Here is a 20,255-nt window from a genome sequence, read left to right as displayed (position 1 = left end):
ACTAGGCCACAAAACTGGAGAATTGAGGCAAAAGCATTGTCATAGGTAAGTAATACTAGTGGAAATGTCAAGAAAGTTCTTTGCGGAGTCGTGGCTGCAGTTCCTGCCTTGGTCAGGTGGGCGCATGCAACCAGGGCGTTCGTTCAGGGCGACCCGCACGGATTTTTGGTGGTTTGGGTGGGAGGTGCCAATAGCACAGCCTGTGACCCTTTCTTACCCTGGGCACCTCGCTGCAGCAGAGCGGGGTCCCGGGGAGGGGCGTGTCTGCACCTGGCCCCGCCCCTGAAGCCCCGCCCCGGCCCGGCACCAATGAGCGGGCACACAGCCTGGGCGCAGGGAGTGGCCGCGCCTGATAAGGAGGCGTGGGTGGTGGGTGCTGAGGTCTGCTGTTAGCCGTTGGTGGGGCCCGCGCCTGGGTGTGCTGCCGCGGGAGGAACCCAGGTCCCGGGCCGAGGCTGCCCCGGGAATGGTTTTAGTCGGCACAAACATGGCTGCGGCCCTGCGATCTGCGGGCGTCCTGCTCCGCGATCGGCGTAAGTGGGGCTGTTGCGGCCGCCGCCGAGGCGGGGACAGCGGGCAGCTGGCGCCGGGGTCCCCGGGCCTGGGAACTTCCAAGGAGCGGCGGCGGGCTGCGCAGGAAGCTGCCCGCGACGGGGCGAGGGGCGGAGAAGGGATCCGGAAAGGGGCGCTCCCCTGGGAGCGGCGAGGGGGGGGGGGTACGTGGGTCCCCCGAGGACCCTGAGAGGCCGCGGGGAGGGGTCCCGGAGTCACATCGGTCAGCTGGGTGGCCGTGAGCAGTGGCTGAATTTCTCAGAGCCTTAGTTCTTATCTGTAAAACAAGAATAATCATAGTCGCAGGATTGTTGTGATTTCGGGAGGCAGAGTGTGTTAAGGGCCTGCCATAGAGACAGTACCGTTGGCATCATTATCCTCATTATCACCATGGGCATCTACCCTGGGGTTCCCTCTCTGGTGGTGGAGGTCACACTGTGCCCACTACTGCCCTGGCCCCTGGCATCACCCGGTGCTCACTTGTCCTTGTCAGCAGGACCCACCGCGGGGCAGCTCAGGCTAGTATTTTCTAGAGATATTTGGAGAAGAAATAAGACCCATGGACAACCCCCCACGTTTCTGATACAGACGTGAATGTAGGTTGTGTCCACAGGATGAACTGATGGGACTCTGGTTCAGACACACCTGGCTGGGTCACTAGCTCTGCAGCATTCCTGTGACGCCCCTGAGTGAGGCATTCACCCCAGCTTGAACTTTGCTAAACATAAAAGAAGGTCATACCTCATAGGCTTGCCGTGAAGATTAGCAGGATACAGGTAAAGCCTGTAGCACAGTCCCTGGCACACAGTAGATACATAGATAACCTCAAAATGTTCAGTTATTAGTATGTAAAACGCTGCCACCTACTAAGATGCTTAATTAGTATATTTGAATGATGACTGGACACAGACCTGACTTATTTTTCTAAGAAGTTCCCTAATTCATCAATCTATCACCTACTGAGAAGGAGTGGAGAGTCCACTCTGAACCTCCATATCTTATTACAGGTGCCTTTGTTGGGAAAATAATAAAGACCCAGTGTCCAATGACAATCAGGTCACTAAGGGCAGTGGGAGACGAAAGACATTATCTTTTAAGAAAAGGAAGCACAGTGCCAGTAACGACGGGGCTGAAAGAAGTATCAAATTAATCTTTTCTTTCACTGACCCTTCCTGTGGCAAGGAAAGTCTGACAGGCTCTAGAGTTGAGGTCATAGAAGAATATGAGAAACTTTAAATGCTTTGTTGTCCAGGTTATAAGTAACCAAGTGGAAGGATTCAGAAACCACAGCAGAAGTAGATTTGAAGTTCAATTGAATTACAGACTCTGATTTTAGATGTAGTTATAATACTTTAATTATCTTATTTTATATGAAGGGATTAACATCTGGGTTAGAAAAAATTGAGTAGTAATTCTCAAAATGAATTCTCAAAGTAGAAAAGCAAAGTTTTACACTCTATGTTTTTAGCATAGTACAGAATTAATAAGAAGCTCCCTAGTATATATGTATATAGTATATACATATATTTTAGAAAGTTAATAGAATAAAGAATTATTGTTCCTTTGTGGCATTTTCTTTCCAGATTTTTTACGTTAGGCATATATGTCTTTTGTAATTGGAAAAAATCAAATCTAGAATAATAAAAAAGAATATCAATGTTTAAATTAATAAATTAGAACATTCTAGCTCCATACTAGAAAAATAACAATTTTTTTTCTTAAAGCCTCCCCTCCCCAAGTGTTTATTAATAGTTACAATATAGAACCTTATTTCTGTTAATTTTTAAAATGATACTCATGTTTATAAGGACCTTTTGAAATAACCTTCATCTCCTGTGTGATAGAAAAGGGCTGTATTAGGTACTTGTGTATCTTGTTTTCTACCCTCCCACGTACCACCCCCAAGCATCCAAAATATTAAATAATTTGCTTTTGGAGAACCACTTGATACCCATGAACTTCTTAAGTCACAGGTATACTTTTGAATGATTCACCTATTGAGTGTGTCCAGGCATTAATGAAGTTTTGTTTTCTTACATCATCTTCTTTTCTGCATATCCCTTGGTTTTATAGCTTTTATTGTTTGTAGGCCTTCCAAAGGTAAACCAGTTGTCCATGCCAAGAGTAGGGTTAGAATTACCTGGTCTTAGTTCATAAGTGAGCAGATCCTTACTACTGAGTGTTCTTACTTCATGCATTGTTCCAGACACTGTTCTTGGGGCTGGACATAGATTTTTAATAATTTTCCTAATCTTTACAACAGCCCTGCAAGTTTGGCCTTATCACTATTTTACAGATGAGAAAAGTGAGGCTTGGAGTAGCTCAGTGAGTTGCCCAATTACTGTCACACAGCTTGTTTGGTCCTATCTGGAATTTCTGCTCAGATCTCTCTAGCTCCAGAACACACACTCTACACCACACGATGCTGCCTGTGCCTTCGAATTTCTCTTAAGCTGTGAGCTGAGTGTATTCAGGAGTCTCATTTGGTTCTTTGAATAATTACTTTAAACTCCTTTAGCTAGATTAATACTTATCATTTGGTAGGAGATACTCTGTTTTTCTAGAGGCTTCAGATCATCAAGGGAGAGGAGTGTTTTAGAGAAGTCCTTGAGAGGTGGATGTGTTAACCCTATGTCCTGAGCAGAAAGGATCCATCATTAGCAGCATCAACTTCTCTGAGAATTTATTTAACCTCAGAGAAGAGAATTTTGTAAGTAGAGGGCATGGCAGTAGTTTTTGGCAGCTTGAAAAGCTACAAGCTCCCAAACTGTACTAAGCGATACTAATGTACTGGTTGGAGACTCTAGTCGCATCCTTATTCCCCACCCCCACCCCACCCCCTTTTAAAGTTTGCAGGAGGAAATCTTATTATATTACCAGCAGTCAAATTATGTAATGCCAAAGTTCTATTCTGATACCCCATGGAATCTGATATAACCTCATTTATATAAGGAATTGCAGACATCGCAGCTTGATTGAGAACCTGGTTAAATCTCATCGTGCAGTTCAGAATTGAACTTGTCTAAAATAAGGAGATGTGAGCTGGTTTGAGACTTCATGTGAGGGGAATTGAAGTTCTTTATGTCAATCTTTGCACTTCCACTTTGAGTTAATAAGGATTATTCAGCTCAAGCTCACATAATTGGCTCTGTTGGGAATGTGCACAATCTGGATAGTTGGAAATCTAAGTGGCCTGGAAATATCATTCTCCTATATTTTATAGACCTGCTAGGTGATAAAAAAAAAAAAAAGAAAAAATTCAGAGCAGGTGTAGTCCCTATGCTCTAGACACTTACCAAGGAAAATAATACTGGTACCAATTATATGAGGCAGGCCCTGTGAAGAGTGCTTCACTGGTCTTATCTGCTGCAATCTTTACAAGGATGCAGATAGCAGGGTTTCACCATTTTACAGCTGGGGAAACTAAGGCTCAGAAAGATTATAACCCAGCCCCAGTTACATTACTAGTAAGTGGCAGAACTGGATTCAGAGTCGGGTCCGTTGGTCCGCAGCCCTGGTTCCTCACCGGAACACCTTTGACTCGTAAGTAGGAGGAGGGTAGAAGGAGACTGACCTCAGGCTGGTTTCAGGCCCGCTGGTTTGAGACTGGGGAAGGGAGGTTGAGTGTATACTGTGGGGCACAGTAGTAACTACTGTCCTGCATTGCCATCTTGAGTACCTACTGTGTGGTTTCAGTTCAGTTTCACTCTGTGTTGTTTAAGGATAAATACCCTTCACGCTATAACTGCGTATGGCCCATGGACTCCTCGATTCAGATAGGCTCTCCAGGCCCACAACTAACTTTGTGGTGCCCAGGACAAGACCCGTATACAGCAAGCTAACAGACTGTGGATTATGTTCTGTTCTGCTATGCTGACAAATAGACCTTGCTAACGGCCTGGGAGGGTGAACTCTTGAACTCTTCACAGTTCCTACAGAAATGCCGCGGCCTTGAGAAAGTTGCCTCGGGCGGGCAGACTTCCCTGCTTCTCTTCCCACTCCTGGCCTGCCCGGCACGGTGAAGAGTCTTGTGCATACTCCAGTGTGTATGTGTGTTCAAGCTCCATTCCTGACCCTATGAACAGCCACCACTTGGCTACCCTTCAGATCAAGAATTGCTTATACTGATGGTGCGATCTGCCATCAGGAGGATGGATGCAGGAAAGAGGCCTGCGCCAGACCCTGGAAGTGAAGCTTTTGGGGCAGGGAATTCTGAGGTCCTGGGTCCTGGGAGCCTGGTCAGGAAGGGGGGGGCATGGACTCTGGGGGTCCATGAATCCTTGGCCATGCAGATGGCATACCCCACGGGGCAGGGTGCAGTAGGAGGCGGACCAGAATCGGCCCTTGAAAGCAGAGCACCTCCGTCCCCCGGCCCTTGTCAGAGTCCGAGGGCAATCCTGGGGTTCTTAGTACTGGTACCATACTGGAGAAGGCTAGGAGGCAGATGTGAGATCTGTGCAAGTGGTTGAAAACTGGCCCAGTTTCCACTCCTTAAATCAGTGGCTCTTGACCTTTTCTGCAGGCTCCTCACCTTTCATACGAGCAGCCTGCTGCCATCATAACACGCAGTGATCTCATGAGGGATCTATCAAAAGCGGCGGCCGAGGCAGTGAGAGGAGGCGTGTGTAGCTTCTAAAAGGGCTCCATGCGAGTCCTGTAAGCCATCCTAGGGGACGCCATCCCACCCCCTCCGAGAGGCCTTAAGAGCCTTCCCCCACCTGCAGTGAAATGCTGGGGAAATCACCTCTGCTGCAGCATCTCTTTAAATTTTAGATCCAGGAATTATGCTCTGAGGACCTCTTCAAAAGCAATTACTTTCCAGCCAGATTTCACGCTGCCACTTTAATTTTGTCGCAGTGGTATATGGTGGCTCAAGGGCCTGTCAGCCACGGAGGTGCCAGTCGGGTGCAGCCACAGCAGCAGCTGCCACAGAAACAGCCCAACGTGCCAGAAGCCCCAGACCTCAAGTTCAGCCGGGGAACAGGTATGAGTCTAATTTTAGGTACTAATAAGGATTTCTCTTTCTTGATGCAAACACCGGTGGATACCAGCTACCTATGAGGAGAGGTGTTGGGAAAACCCAGTATGTAAGGAGCGGTATGTTATTTTCTTGGCTTCCTTTCAATAGCTGTTAAACGTATAGATTTCACCCCCAATTAAGGCTTTAAAAGTGTTTTTGAATTTTGACATTTTCTATTAAAATTTTTTTTCCCAGCTTTATTGAGGTCTGGTTGACAAAAATCCCACAGGGCTTTTGTTAAAGGACACAGAGTTGAGTACAAACAGTCTGCAAATCGTGTGGGAATTTAGTTTCGGAATATGTCCCATAACATAAATTATGTGTATGCTGGAAATATGTTTATGAACCTAACATAATTATACTTATGAAATACATCTCCTGTGCGGGAAAAGGAATAACTAATCCACCAAGAATTTCTGTAGTAAACTGTTAATGCAGTGAATATTATTGTAAATGACATAATGTGATTTACAGTTTATTAAAGAAACAAAGTACGTTCCCTACCTCACCTCTGCTGTTTGCGGGTGGACGTCAGCAGGCATGGCGTTGCTACTGGGTGTCCTCTTCAATATCAGAGGCCACAGCTGTTTTCAAGTCTTCCTCTGGTAAAGAGGCAACAGAAGACTGTAAAGGTCACTTTTTAGATGAGTACACAGATAGGAGTAATGCACTTTAACACTGGGGAGAGAGAAAGAAAGAAAGTAGCTGTGAACTATTAACGCCTTGACCTTTCTGGTAGACCAGATGTTCTACGAGAGCTTTATAGCTTTGAAAATAGTCATATTTTGTGTTTGTTACTTTTCATTGTGTGATCCTGGGTATGATGATGGAGCACTTAGTGAACTGAGGTTTGTTGGGGATAGGGCAGTAAGGTGGGGTCCCAAATCATCTCCTTTCGACTCTCGGGCCTCCTGAAAAACCACACGTGGGAAGGGAGACAGGAAGCACAGACACTGTCTCCATCCTGGGGGCATGCCCAGCAGGAGGCCACTCCTCCTTGCCCCCCATGGCCCCTCTTTTCTCACCTCAGCCATAGTACAAAGTGCTTTAAGTATTTAGGGTTTGGGGTAAGTATTTGGTGTAAACTGAAGAACTGATTGGATGTGGAACCCTGGGAGAAAAATTATTTCATTACTGTGTTATCCTAGTGGCAAAAATCAACAACATAAATCGCCTTAAGATTAAATTATTAAAATTGAATAAAAATCTAAAAAGACTCCCAAATTCTAGTAAGTAACTTTATATCATATTTATACAAAAGAAATCAGTTCATTTTAGAAAATACAGACAGGAAAAAAAAAATCACTGATAATCTCACCACCCAGTATTTTGTCTCTATACCTGTATCTATTAATATTTACTCAGTATATATTTATCAAAATGTGATAATACTACATATATTATTTTTATAACTTCCTCTTTAATGTCTACCACATAACTATAAAAAGTCTACATCATTTTAATAGCCTAAGAGTATTTTATTAAATCTTAATTTATTTATGCAATCTCATGTTACAGGGCACATAGGTTATTTCTGGGTTTTAAATATTAGAGATGATGAAGTGGTGAGTGTCTTTGTGAGTCATTCTGATGCCAGATATGATGAAGGCCCTGTGCTACTTAGTGCTCAGACTACTCTAGACAATACTACACTACAAATTTGTCTGCAAAGGGCTGAATGGTACATGTTTTCAGGCTTTGTGGGCCCTTTGGTCTTGTTTGCTGCTATTCACCTCCCCCATCATAATGTGAGAGCAGCCACAGGTGATACGTAAACAAATGAGTGGAACTCTGTTCCAATAAAACTTTTTTTTAAATTAATTTATTTTATTTATTTATTTTTGGCTGTGTTGGGTCTTTGTTGCTGCGCGTGGGCTTTCTCTCGTTACGGCGAGCGGAGGCTACTCTTCGTTGCGATGCGTGTGCTTCTCATTGCAGTGGCTTCTCTTGTTGCAGAGCATGGGCTCTAGGCGCACGGGCTTCAGTAGTTGTGGCTCGCGGGCTCTAGAGCGCAGGCTCAGTAGTTGTGGCACACGGGCTTAGTTGCTCCGCGGCATGTGGGATCTTCGCGGACCAGGGCTGGAACCCGTGTCCCCTGCATTGGCAGGCGGATTCTTAACCACTGCGCCACCAGGGAAGCCCTGTTCCAATAAAACTTTATTTACAAAAGCAGGCAGGGGGTGTGTGGGCAAATTTGGCCCATGGACTGGAGTTTGCCAAACCCTGTTCTAGAGGCAGCATAGATCCTCTGGCCAATTACATCTTGGAGATTTAATGAAGAGCTGGGATTTGTTTTTTATCTTGATGCTGACTATATATAGTAGAATAGAATTAATCTGTTCCTTTAGTAATTGATGAGCTTAAGTTTTGGTTTGTCCAATTAATAGTTCAAAGGAAAAACCTCATGTTTTGAGAGTGCAAGAATATAAATGGCAAAATGTGGCAACCTTTTCAAATGAGAAGCTTTCAATATGTTTGCCGTATACGCTTTTACATTCAAACAAGGGGAACTTGATCATTCAGACTTTGGTGTCAGATGTTCTGTGTCTGGAGGGGAGAAGAGACAGTGACCCTTGGCTAAAGCTTTGCAGTTCACATTCGGGAATAGAGGGGTGTTGGACTAGGGCTTCCTAATGCACCATTCGTCATGCACAACACAGTTTTGAATTAAGTGCAAGCGTATTTAGGTATTTTCAAATCGTGTGTTTCTTTCATGTATAAGATCAACATGGTTTGCAAAACATGGATTTGCAGGGCAGAGTAACATCCCATTTAAAGCCACTCTTGTTCTGAGCTCAGGTGTTATAGATGAAAAACAGTTCTAAATCCCGTTTGCAAATTGATGCCCTCTGTGGCTTAGGTAAGTCTCTTAGCGTGGGGTTTCTTAACCAGTAATCTGTTAACTGGCAGCAATCCATGGAAAAATGCACTTAATTTATTGTGAGTCACAGCTTTTGAGGGTGAGAGACAGAATCCCAGAACACCAGTGGCCTAAGTAGAAAGATTAAGGGAATAATACAATTTCACAATATAATGAATCTGGAATTTTCAGGTATCAAGAAAACAAAACACCAGTTTGTTAATTCATTGATAGGACTTTTGGCCCGAGGGGGTAGAAAAGTTATGGAACAACAACTTAAGAGTGGTTGCTTGGTTTAGTAAAAAGAGATTAAACCCCTTTCCTCTAACACAGTGGTTCTGAACAGAGGGTGGGATGGGGGATCATTTTTGTCCCCGGGACATATTTGGCAATGTCTGGAGACGTTTTTGGTTGTCACAGCTGGGGTAGGGTGTGTGCTATTGCCATCTAGTAAGTAGAGGCCAAGGTTGCCGCTAAACCTCCTACAAAGCACAAGACAGTCCCACAACAAAGGATTATCCAGCACCCAATGTCAGCAGTGCTGAGGTCAAGAAACCCTGGCCTAAGACAATGATGTGAAAAGTGAACTTGGTTAATCTATATAATGGGGTCTAAATTAGAAAATCCCTGAGTTCATTGTAATACAGCACTTCCCTTTCCCCAGGAATTGGTTCTTATTTTGAAAATTTAGGCTGAGAATTCAGATTTCTACTGCATCCTCCTATTACTATGTTTGACCAAGAAAATGGTTTCTACTTGTATAAATTTGACACACTCTGTTGCCTAAAATTATTGCCAGACATTATTAACATTTTTTTTTTAAATTGCAATTAAAATGCCATCATGATATCATTAGCTTTAGAACACTTTAAGAGCAGTCTTCCAAACGAGACCCATCTCATCAGGATTGCTGTAGTCACTGCTTTAGCTAGAGGTGGTCTTGACGTAGGAGATTTAGAAAGTAGACCCCTCGGCATTTGTAATAATGGTGTTTTTTTTTTTTGTTTTTTAAAATTTTTTTAAATTAATTAATTAATTATTTATTTATTCTTGGCTGTATTGGGTCTTCGTTTCTGTGCGAGGGCTTTCTCTAGTTGCGGCAAGCGGGGGCCACTCTTCATCGCGGTGCGCGGGCCTCTCACTATCGCGGCCTCTCTTGTTGCGGAGCACGGGCTCCAGACGCGCAGGCTCAGTAATTGTGGCTCACGGGCCCAGCTGCTCCGAGGCATGTGGGATCTTCCCAGACCAGGGCTCGAACCCGTTTTCCCCTGCATTGGCAGGCAGATTCTCAACCACTGCGCCACCAGGGAAGCCCAATAATGGTGTTTTAAATCCACATCAGGCTGCTTATTCCTCGGCTGCTTTATCAAGAGTGAATGGAGAGCATACCCATACGATGGAATATCATTCAGCCACGAAAGGGAAGGAAGTACTGATTCATGCTACAATATGGATGAACCTTGCAAATTTTATGCTGAGTGAAAGAAACCAGACACAGAAGGCCACATATTATGATTCTATTTCTGTGAATAGGCAAATCCATAGGCCCAGAAAGTAGATTAGTGGTTGCCAGGGGTGAGGGAGAGGGAGAATAGGGAATGGCTGTAATGGGTAAGTGGGGTTTTGGGGAGTGAGGAAAATGTTTAGGAATTAGATAGCTGTCGTGTTTGCCTAACCTTGTGCATATATTAAAAACCACCAAATTGTACAGTTTAAAATGGCAGGTGTTATGGTATGTGAATTATATCTAAATGTTTACAGGGCACAAAAAGAAAAAAAAGGATGAGTGGAAGAAACACTCCTTGTCCTTTCTTTTCCCCACCGGCAGCCTCTTTCACTCCTGTCACATGGGGAAAGACAGGCCCGCAGTTCTCCACGGTCCCATCTCAGGCTTTGATCTTGTGGTTCCGACCAGAGTCATGGTCTTCTGGTGGCTCCCCGAAGCTCAGGGGAGACACTTGGTCCTGCTGTGGCCCCATCTTGCCCCCTGGCTGGTTTAGGAATAGAGAACTCATCCTGGCCTGGCTCACTTCGGCGGTGCAGGCCTCAGAGCTGCTCTGGATTTTATAAGTTTACATTTTTTGCATAGTCCTTTTTTAAAAAAATTTCCCAGAAGCTGCTTGACTTTCTTTTTGTTTCCTTTTGCTCATCCAGTGGTTGATTCTTTAGCCTGGGACTAATTTGAATAATTCAGAACAGTGTTTTACAGGAATTACCTAAGTAGTGGGTTTTAGATGAAGGATGGCGAGGTGAGTGTAAAGTGAGAAATGTAGTTTATCACAGCAGGGGACACTGAACAGGAGTAAAGGCAGGCTCTGGAGAAGGAAGCAGAGTAGCAAGAAATAATTTAAGCCATTAATAATTTAATAATTAACTAAAGAGAAGGGAGTAAATAAGGGCATGAGAGATGGGGTGGTAGTTTACTGGGGAGGTTTAAAATTATAGGGAAACCCACGGCTCCTCTGTGTAGAATAGAACCTACTGTTTGTGCCAGCTTATGCTGAATAAGTACATTATGCACTTAATTGTCAAAATAACTTTTTGAGGTAATTGGTGGACTCTCTATTTTACAGATGAGGAAACTTAAGCTTGGAGAGATCAGGTAACCTGTGTAGGCACGAGGCAGTCATGTGAACAAGTGTTTCAGCTGCGGGACAATTTTAGGTTTACACCTTGACCGTCAGTACTCAAAGAATGGGATCTTTGTTCAGGGCTGACAGTTTAATAGGGGAATATTTGGAGCCCAAGGAAAGTCCAGGGAGAGAGATGGAGCTAGGAGGTGAAGGTCAGAGTCTGAGCTGGGACCTTGGACCGTGCAGAGCTGGAGGCCTCATGCGTTCACTGTGATGGCAGTGGAGAGATCTGTAGCTTTTCATCTTTGCCTTGAACAGATTAGATGAGAGTTTGCTAGCAGAAACAAAATTCTACCCTAGAAGTGTTACAAATCAACTGTTGCCATTTGATTTATGTAGGAAGCCGAAAACTGGAATATTAATGCTGAACATGGGAGGCCCTGAAACCGTCGGAGAAGTTCACGACTTCCTTCTGAGGCTCTTCTTGGATCGAGACCTCATAACACTTCCTGTTCAAAAGTAAGATACATGTAAATGCCTATACTTATCCATAACCTGTGCAGTGCATTTTCCCTTCCATGTATCTCAGTTCTGTAGTTAAAAAATAAATAAATAAACGGTTTTAGTGCACATCTGGTAGTGCTAGAGCAGCATTATTATTTTCTATTAGTTATGAGAAGGCTGTGATGTCAGAAGAACTGTAGGGGAGAGAGAAAGCAAGTTAGCAAGGATTCCCCTTGGGCCGTTTCCTCCCCAGAGCTCTGGAAATTGCAGCGGTCTGGACACAGCTGAAGGAGCTTTACAGATGTATTTGTACTTTGTACTTAACCGTCTAACACTCAGGGAAGCAATGGGTATTATTCATTTGTGCTGTGAAATTGAGTTCTTGCTGTCCTTCTTCCCTTCCTTTCATTCTTCCCTCCCTCCTTCTTTCTCTTCTTCTTTCTTTCTTTATTGGTTTTGAGGTATGATTGATATTTGTTGTATATTTTGATGTATATAACTGAGTTTCACAATATCTTTTTTTAAAAATTGGAGTATAATTGCTTTACAATGTTGTGTTAGTTTCTGCTGCACAGTGAAGTGAGTCAGCTATATGCATACACATATCCCCTCCCTCTTGGACCTCCCTCCCACCCCCCTCCCCCATCCCACCCATCTAGGTCATCACAGAACACCCAGCATAGGGTCTTTTAATAAAAAATTTATATATGCATATGATAAGAAAATGCAAATAGTTAATAAGTGTTTATAGTAAAAAGCAGGTGTTTCTTTCCCCTTGGACTCCAGCCTCCCACTTGCCCACCCCTGAGGTAAGCACTGTTAGATCCAGAAATAGTCCAGGCACATCCAGGTGTATATATACACGCGCACACACACACACATCCCCCCCTTTTTTACACAAACGTGAATGTACTTATGTACATCATTTGGCACTTTGCTATTTTTTTTTTTTTGAAACTTAATTTATCTTGGAGATTATTCCATAACAGATTATATAAATCTGGCTCATTCTGTTTCATGACTGTATGGAATTGCATTGTATGGTCATACCTTAATTTATTTAACCAGTGCCTCACTGACGGACACTTAGATTGTTTTCAGTGTTACAGTGAACATTCTTGTGCATACATCTTTGCTCATGTGGGCAAGTATATCATAGGATTAACATGCATTTTCTTAAATAAGAAATGTCTTGTACGTCCTAGTTCCTATTAGGTGCAGGATCAAGAGGTGTTAAGTTAGTAGCTAGCTCACAGCCAGGGCCTCTGCACAGGTGTTTGGGCTCCTGAATCTTCAGGGCCTGCTGCTAGAACAGCTTGTAGGGCAGGGTGGGTACTCCTCAGAGACTGTCTGGTTCTCTCTCTCTAATCTGGGCCGAAAGAGCAGGCTGGTGTCAATGACGTCGAGCTTCTTTTTTTAAAGGCTTGATCTTAATAGGCTCTTCTTAAAATTTTGCTTATCTTTTTTTTTTTTTAATTGAGTAGAAAATGTTTCTGAGGTTGCTTAGCTGGAATAAAATGATTTCAATGTTCAATGATTTAGTAAGCTGGGACCATTCATTGCCAAACGCCGAACCCCCAAAATTCAGGAGCAGTACCGCAGGATTGGAGGCGGATCCCCCATCAAGATGTGGACTTCTAAGCAAGGGGAAGGCATGGTGAAGCTGCTGGATGAGTTGTCCCCGCACACAGGTATGGTGTTTCTCAACTCACATCTCACTAGGTTTGTTCTTTCAAAGTTTAGTTGTGAAATTCACAACACTGTTGGAAGCCAAATGCAATTCTGGGTACCAGCAGCTCTCGATTTGCAGGGGTTCCTACATGATGCCCGGCCACTGAACTCAGTTCTTGTGGCATTTTCCTTTGTCCCCAGATGTATGCCTTTTCTATTACTTCCTTATGTTACAAATAAAAAAGCTAAAGTTTTGGAACATTAGTCTCAAAAGGAAGTTGGAGATGTGTGTTAAGTTGAGCTGGATTATAAGGAAGAGGCTACCTACCATGAAAAAAAAAGATGCATATATCATCATCCTGGAAAGAAATCTTTGGTAAATAGGTTGAGGCTGCTGCTATTGCTGTTTCTTTCTGTGTGGATGACTAATTAGATCAGCATTTAGAGCAGAATTAGCTAGCTGCTACTGCAGCCATGAGGCTCTAAGCAACTTTCAGCAACCGCTTTCAGCTCTTGGCAATACCATGATCGTGAGTCATTTAAGTGCCTCGTTGGGCATGGCACTAAAAGGAGGATTGCACACATCTGGTGACTGTTCTCTGAGAACCTCTAACGCAAATTATAATGTGCAGAATGAAACATTAACTACACGAAGGAACTCTAAGTGCCGTATTTAATTGCATTCAAGGCACCATTGATTGCAGGACGCACCATTGTTTTTATATAATATGAAGACACAAGACCTCTGTCAGTTAATTTTAAGACGGTGTCTGTTGTAGACCAATATAAGGTGTTAAAACAAATAATGTGCATCTTAGGACACATGAAATGTGTTCATTGCAGACAGTTCAGGGTTCAGGATCGGGACAGTGTGACACAGTGGGGACCCTCAAGGAGAGCAGCCCCGCTAGGCAGGACCAAAAGCGTTTCACTGAGCATCAGCTCGAGTTGCTCTCAGAATCCACTGTTTGTGTCACACACGGGACAAAGGGCTCCAGCCCTCGGCAGAGCATCTCACTTGGAAAATTGTTCAGTTGTGCTTTTGAATATTAGGTTTGCTCCCTGCCTTCACTTGTGACTTCAGGGCATTTCTTATACCGCTCAGCCACATGTGACACAGTGAATCTTTTAAAATGTCGGGTGAGGGAAACTTGGCTGACCTCACCTCGCACCTACCTGATGGAGAACAAACTCTCTAGTCATGAACCGCTTATCACGATAAAATGTTTAGCGTGAACCACATCTGCAATTGCTATGCTGTCTTCGGTGGACGAAGGCAGCGGAAAGATGCCATTTTTCCTGTTGACGTCTTAGTCTAGCACCCATCACCATAAAAGCCCTGGTAGAGCTGTCAGCCTTGAAAAAGGAGTACAGATGCGTCCTTCCCACTTCCTTCTTTCTCTGTGGTGAGACTGCTGGCTTGTTCAGACCAGACAGGCCAGCGGCGGCCTCTGCCTCCCTGGTTGGTCTGGAAAGGGTCCCATGGAATGACCTGGATGTATAGCAGTGTCCCACTTGCTATCAGATACCTGGTGTTGATGACCCTAGGGCCTGCCACCAGCCTCTGTGGCCCACGCTGGGACCCTCTGAGGCAGGCAAGTTCAATTCTGCCTTTCTCCTGTGTGGTAGATGACCACCTCATCATTTACGCAAGCCTGCTTTGGGGGTGTTTAATGCGGCCCAAGACCACCCACGCATTCATTCATCAGTGGCCTATTGAGTGCCCTGCGCTGGTCAGTGCTGCTACTCAAAGTTGAAAAACATGGTTTCTACTTACAAGAAGCTTCTAGTCTCGTGGGGCCTTGCTGCTGCAGGCCAGTCTGCTCCAGGGGCAGAGAGAAAAATCCTTTGAGGACTTATTGGAGGGATACCCTACAAAACGAGTATAGCAGCTGATGATCACACAGAGTGTGGATATAGGAAACAGTCTCAAAGTTTAGCAGGTTCTTTGGGGGAACTTTGCATTGAAAAGCAAGAGGATTACCAGATGCGGCTCTGTGGCCCCCTCTGGGCTCGTCCAGGTTACCCAGAAAGAAGTTTCTTGTCCTGCTGTTCATGCTTTGCTGAGTGGACCTGAAGCCCCAGCTGCCGCTGGGTGGGGCAGCACTGGGTTCCCTCCCTCCCTCACCCCTTCCTGCTGCTTCTCCTTCCTGCTTTCAGGTTTCCTTTCTTTCTTTCTTTCTTTTTTTTTTTAACATCTTTATTGGAGTATAATTGCCTTACAATGGTGTGTTAGTTTCTGCTTTATAACAAAGTGGATCAGCTGTACAGAACACTCTATGACGTAAGTCACAGCAAGATCCTTTTTGACCCACCTCCTAGAGAAACGGAAATAAAAACAAAAATAAACAAATGGGACCTAATGAAACTTAAAAGCTTTTGCACAGCAAAGGAAAACATAAACAAGATGAAAAGACAACCCTCAGAATGGGAGCAAATATTTGCAAATGAAGAAACTGACGAAGGATTAATCTCCAAAATTTACAAGCAGCTCAATAGGAAAAAAGCAAACAACCCAATCCAAAAATGGACAGAAGACCTAAATAGATATTTCTCCAGAGAAGATATACAGATTGCCAACAAACACATGAAAGGATGCTCAACATCACTAATCATTAGAGAAATGCAAATCAAAAATACAATGAGGTATCACCTCACACCAGTCAGAATGGCCATCATCGGGTTTCCTTTCTATTCATCTCTTTCTCATTCCTCCTCCCTTCTTATATTTTTTTCCTACAAAATTATAAAGTTTACTTTTGAACTGTGTCTATTTGTTTACATGTATTTGGAAAAGTTCTCTTTAGTCAAAAAAAAAAAAAGTGATGATTACAACCAGATAAAAATGTTTCATTTTTGGGACAAGTAGTTGTTGCTTGGTGGCCAGTATAGATATTTTGAGACTTGCACAGGCTCTGCATAGAATTGACTATTGACTAATTACAGTGCGTTACATGAGGGAATATGACTTGGAATTGGTTTCATGTAGTAATACTGCATTGCAGTCATTTAGTGGACACAGAAGGAAATAGATGAGAAGTGCAATCATTTCACTTAATGAAAAGTCTAAATCTAAAATACATTTTAAAAATTATAGTTTAGTTATATATGGCTGCTTTTAGTGAAGCTCTAAGTAAGTGCTACTCAGTAAAATAATTTCATTCTTTATTGGATGCAAAATGGGTTCATTTCAGATGGAGCTGGCTTCCCCATCCCTGGTTGTATGACGTCAGGCAAATAACTTACCCCACTAAACCTCATCTTAACAGATGATAACAGAACCCAACTCGTAGGATCACTGTGAAAATGAAATAAGATAATCCTGAAAGGCATTAGCACGGTGCAGCGTATATGATAAAAATTCAGGAAATGTGAGCCTTTATTATTCACCGTTGGCATAGGGTTCATGATCTGATACAAATTACAAAGCATTATAATAACTTCATACCATTCTATCAAAGAATCATGTACGAATCAGACATTTGAACTATTGCACGTGCTAAATGAATGGACTGGAGATGAATGAAGTTTTACTGTTTACAAAATGGCTTTTCTGTTTGTTCCTTTTTTTACTTCTTTGTAGTTCTCACCCAAGAGTGTTCACTGAGCAGCTGCTCTGAGGGTGGACGAGGCTGGGCCAGTGAGTCATGTGTTTGGGGCTCACTCTGGCCAGATGTGGTGCCCACCAGATGTGGTGCTAGATGACATCCAGGAGACTCCTTCCTCTCCCTGCGCTCCTTCGGGGGTAGCCAGGAGCCTTCGTGAATGCTTGTTAGTTCCTCAGGATAGGCCCAGTCAGAGACAGTGCGTTGTCACTTTTTCTAAAATATGTTTTTGCAGGCCGTCTTGAATTGGACCGTTTAGAAAGCATTATCTGTTCTTTCCAGAGTATTTTACTCTGTCTCACTTCCAGATATGGTCACCGCCCTGCCTTTATCTGTGAGGGAGGCCTCTCCACCTCTCTTAGTCTGTAACATTTGAGGAACTCCCAGACCCCAGGCATTTAGGCTACAACTTTCAACTACTGGGCAGCTGAAAAGAAAACAGAAGAAGCTGGTTGACCCACAGCATTCAGGGGATCTTACTGTGTCAATCTGATCATTGGATTGTCTCAAGATAGATTAGAAAGCAAATTCCACTTCAGCCTCAGCTCAGAGCACCAAGAGCTCCTGAAAAATGGACTTGATGATATTGTGATAGTTGGCAGTTTTAGCACGAACCACGTAATCTTTGAACAATCGGTCATTTGGAGTTTGCTTACAGGGCCATGCCCTCTGGGGTGTTTTAATTGCAGGTCACCATATTTTATGCAAGAGACCAAAAATTTGGTAGCCTAGAAGGGACAGGCAGCTGAGAATGATTTCATTTGTATCCCTTCCTTCCTCTTTTTGTAGCTCCCAACCGGAGAATATTGAATCAGACTGTCCTTCGCCTGCACAGACACGCTTCTCTTCCCCTATCGATATTCTGCTTCTGTTCTTGGCAACATGCTCCGTTGATTCAGTCCCCTGGGTCAAGTTTCCGAGGAATGTTTTCTGTATCTATATATAGCACACACATATATACATATGTATAAAATATACACGCATATATATATACACACTCATATATAGAGAGACACACACGCAATAGATGTATTATCTTTTTCTGCACTTCAACCTAAATGTTTCTTGTGGCAATTTAGTGTCATGTTCTTAGTTGCAGCCCTGGCTTATGCCTGGACAGTAAGGTCATCTCGGGTTTACTATTACTTAATGTTGTGTAGTGTATTTTCAACTTCATCCCTGAGTATAAGTTGAGTGTAATCCTATGAAAAGACAAGGAACTAAAACTGGGTAACTTTAGGAAACTTTCAGTTTTATGATTTTATAAATGCCTAAGAAATTGGTTGAGGATGCTTTTAAAATACAGGAGGAGATAGGAGAGGGAATTGGTAAAGTGATAGGAGAAGGAACGCACAGATGTGCCCTGACTTGGGCCGTTTAGGTGCCAGAATAATGATTTTTAAATCCCACTTAGCGCCTCCAACTTAAGCACTGTTGTTGGTTTGTTCGTTGATTTGTTTTTCATGTAAGTGAGGAGAATCATTTCAATCATTTGTTATTAGTGCACTTTTATCGAGTATCCCAGAGCTTTTATGTAAACTAGGTGGCCTGGGGTCTGAGGAAACAGGAGGAGGGAACTCGGGTGTTGGGAGAGGCTGGGGGCGAGGCATGGAAGGAGCACAGGCTTTGGGGTGGGGAGACCCACGTTACAATCTCATCTCGACCATCTGCTAGGTGTGACTTTGGGCAGGTTCATTAACCTTTGAGAGTCTGTTTCCTTATCTGAAAAATGGGGTTTAGATGAGAAAAAAAAAGCACAATGTCTCCCATGGTATCTGGTACCTACGAGGAGGTTATACTTTAAGGGTAAATGCTCTCTGCTCTTGAGTCTCTCTTATCTCAGCCAAGAGCAGAGAATAAGGCCCAGAAGCTTGAGTGTTAAAAACCATATGCTAAATAAAGGTGTGTGTGTGAGGGGGGAGGTTGACCACAGAAAATAGTGATTAAAAATCCATATACTAGCAGAACACTGGTTAAGATCCAAGGACTATTCCAAACTTGCCCACATTACCAGCATCATAGGAAATTAGGTTAACTGTCTTTGTTCTGGGCACTGCATTCTGTTTGGAATCTATATCAAGATGAATACTTTCTCCTTTCCACGCATGCTTCCTAATAGCCCCTCACAAATACTATATTGGATTCCGGTATGTCCACCCGTTAACAGAAGAAGCAGTTGAAGAGATGGAGAGAGATGGGCTGGAAAGGGCGATTGCTTTCACACAGTATCCACAGTACAGCTGCTCTACCACAGGTAAGGCTTCTCTCTGACAGTGGGAGGGTAGATCTGGCCCTGGCAAAAATAACCAGGGAAGCTGAGCGCGGAAGGAAACGATAAATCATTTTCGATTTGAATGGCAAACCCAGCCTGTCTGTTTTAAACCTGAGAGTTCAGGTCAGTCCGTTTGAAATCTCATGGTTCATCTGTCCCTTGAGTTATTAGCCAGTTGACTGAGAATTACAAATTGTGGGTGAAAGGCAGTGGCTTCCAGTGTTCAGTGCTTTAATGCAGCTGTACAATGGATCAGTAATGAACCTTAAGCCACTTTCTATGTTTGTGTAATAACCCTTATTTTTATGGCTACCCTAATATTCTTATTAATGTAGCAAAGTTGGTAGCTGTTTCCATTTTGCCAGCGGAGGTGTTCATATAACATTGGAAATATTGGTATGTATTTTGGTTATGCTTTGGTTATGGGTTGGTTCCTGGTTAAACCAAAACCCAGTTTAGGGTTTCCTTTGCAAATTTCTCTCAGTGTTCTAGATTTTGGGAAATGTTATTAGGTGTTGTTTCCTATATATTTAATTGGAGCTGGAGAATAATCTGTTTTGCCAATCTCTGTATCATTAGGTATAGGTAAATCTTCTACTGTCACCCACAAATACATTTGTTTACATCCTTTCTCAAGGCTTGGGGTCAGCACATTTTTACTCCCAAATTGCTTTTGGACATTAGTGCATGTTATTTCTATAACTATAAGGAGAAAACAAAAGGCTACTGGAAGAAATCTTAGAAGCCTGGTGTGTGCCTTAAATATTTATTCAGAGCACCTGTGAAAATGTCTGAGTTCTCAGACACCCTCAAGAGTTTGAATTGTGATTTCTTTTGGACATGTACCTCAATAACTTTAAAATGTCTGGTAACGTTATTGGAGAATAAATCAGATTTTATAAATTTCTAAGCTATACTTTGGCCGGGCTTTCAAAAATATAATTCAACATGTAAATGTCCGCTCTCAAAATTAAACAAGTTAAGAAGATGGTTATTTATATGACAAAGGATTGACTAGGGTTTCATTTCACAGCTGGCTCTAGCAGTGTGTTTAAAACAGTAGTGTCTGTGCAGCTTTTCCCTAGTACCTCTGGTGTAAGGGCAGATACATCCCTACTTCAGAGATGTGAAAGCCTTTGGGAAGCATGTTCATTCTTTGAGGCCACTAGAGTGTCATTTATCTGTTGTTTTATTTAGA

At 43.2% G+C, this 20,255-nt stretch overlaps 1 protein-coding gene across 2 annotated transcripts in view; it reads left to right on the top strand.

The window, feature by feature from the left end:
* The first annotated feature begins 354 nt into the window (after positions 1-354).
* FECH (ferrochelatase) overlaps positions 355-20,255 on the top strand; it is a 36,457-nt gene continuing 16,556 nt past the window's right edge. Inside the window, exons 1-5 of one of the 2 annotated variants that reach the window (XM_059894373.1) lie at positions 355-533; positions 5,410-5,536; positions 11,405-11,524; positions 13,052-13,200; positions 18,905-19,039. In XM_059894373.1, coding sequence (XP_059750356.1) covers positions 467-533; positions 5,410-5,536; positions 11,405-11,524; positions 13,052-13,200; positions 18,905-19,039 — 598 coding nt within the window. In that variant the 5' untranslated portion in view covers positions 355-466. The remainder of the gene's footprint in view (positions 534-5,409; positions 5,537-11,404; positions 11,525-13,051; positions 13,201-18,904; positions 19,040-20,255) is intronic. The other variant, XM_059894374.1, reaches the window with a different exon arrangement.

This window comes from Balaenoptera ricei, chromosome 14 (assembly GCF_028023285.1).
Source record: "Balaenoptera ricei isolate mBalRic1 chromosome 14, mBalRic1.hap2, whole genome shotgun sequence".
In the NCBI taxonomy this organism is placed as follows: domain Eukaryota; kingdom Metazoa; phylum Chordata; class Mammalia; order Artiodactyla; family Balaenopteridae; genus Balaenoptera; species Balaenoptera ricei.
Note: the sequence above shows the minus strand (reverse complement) of the source record. Positions and strands in the feature narration are given on the sequence as shown.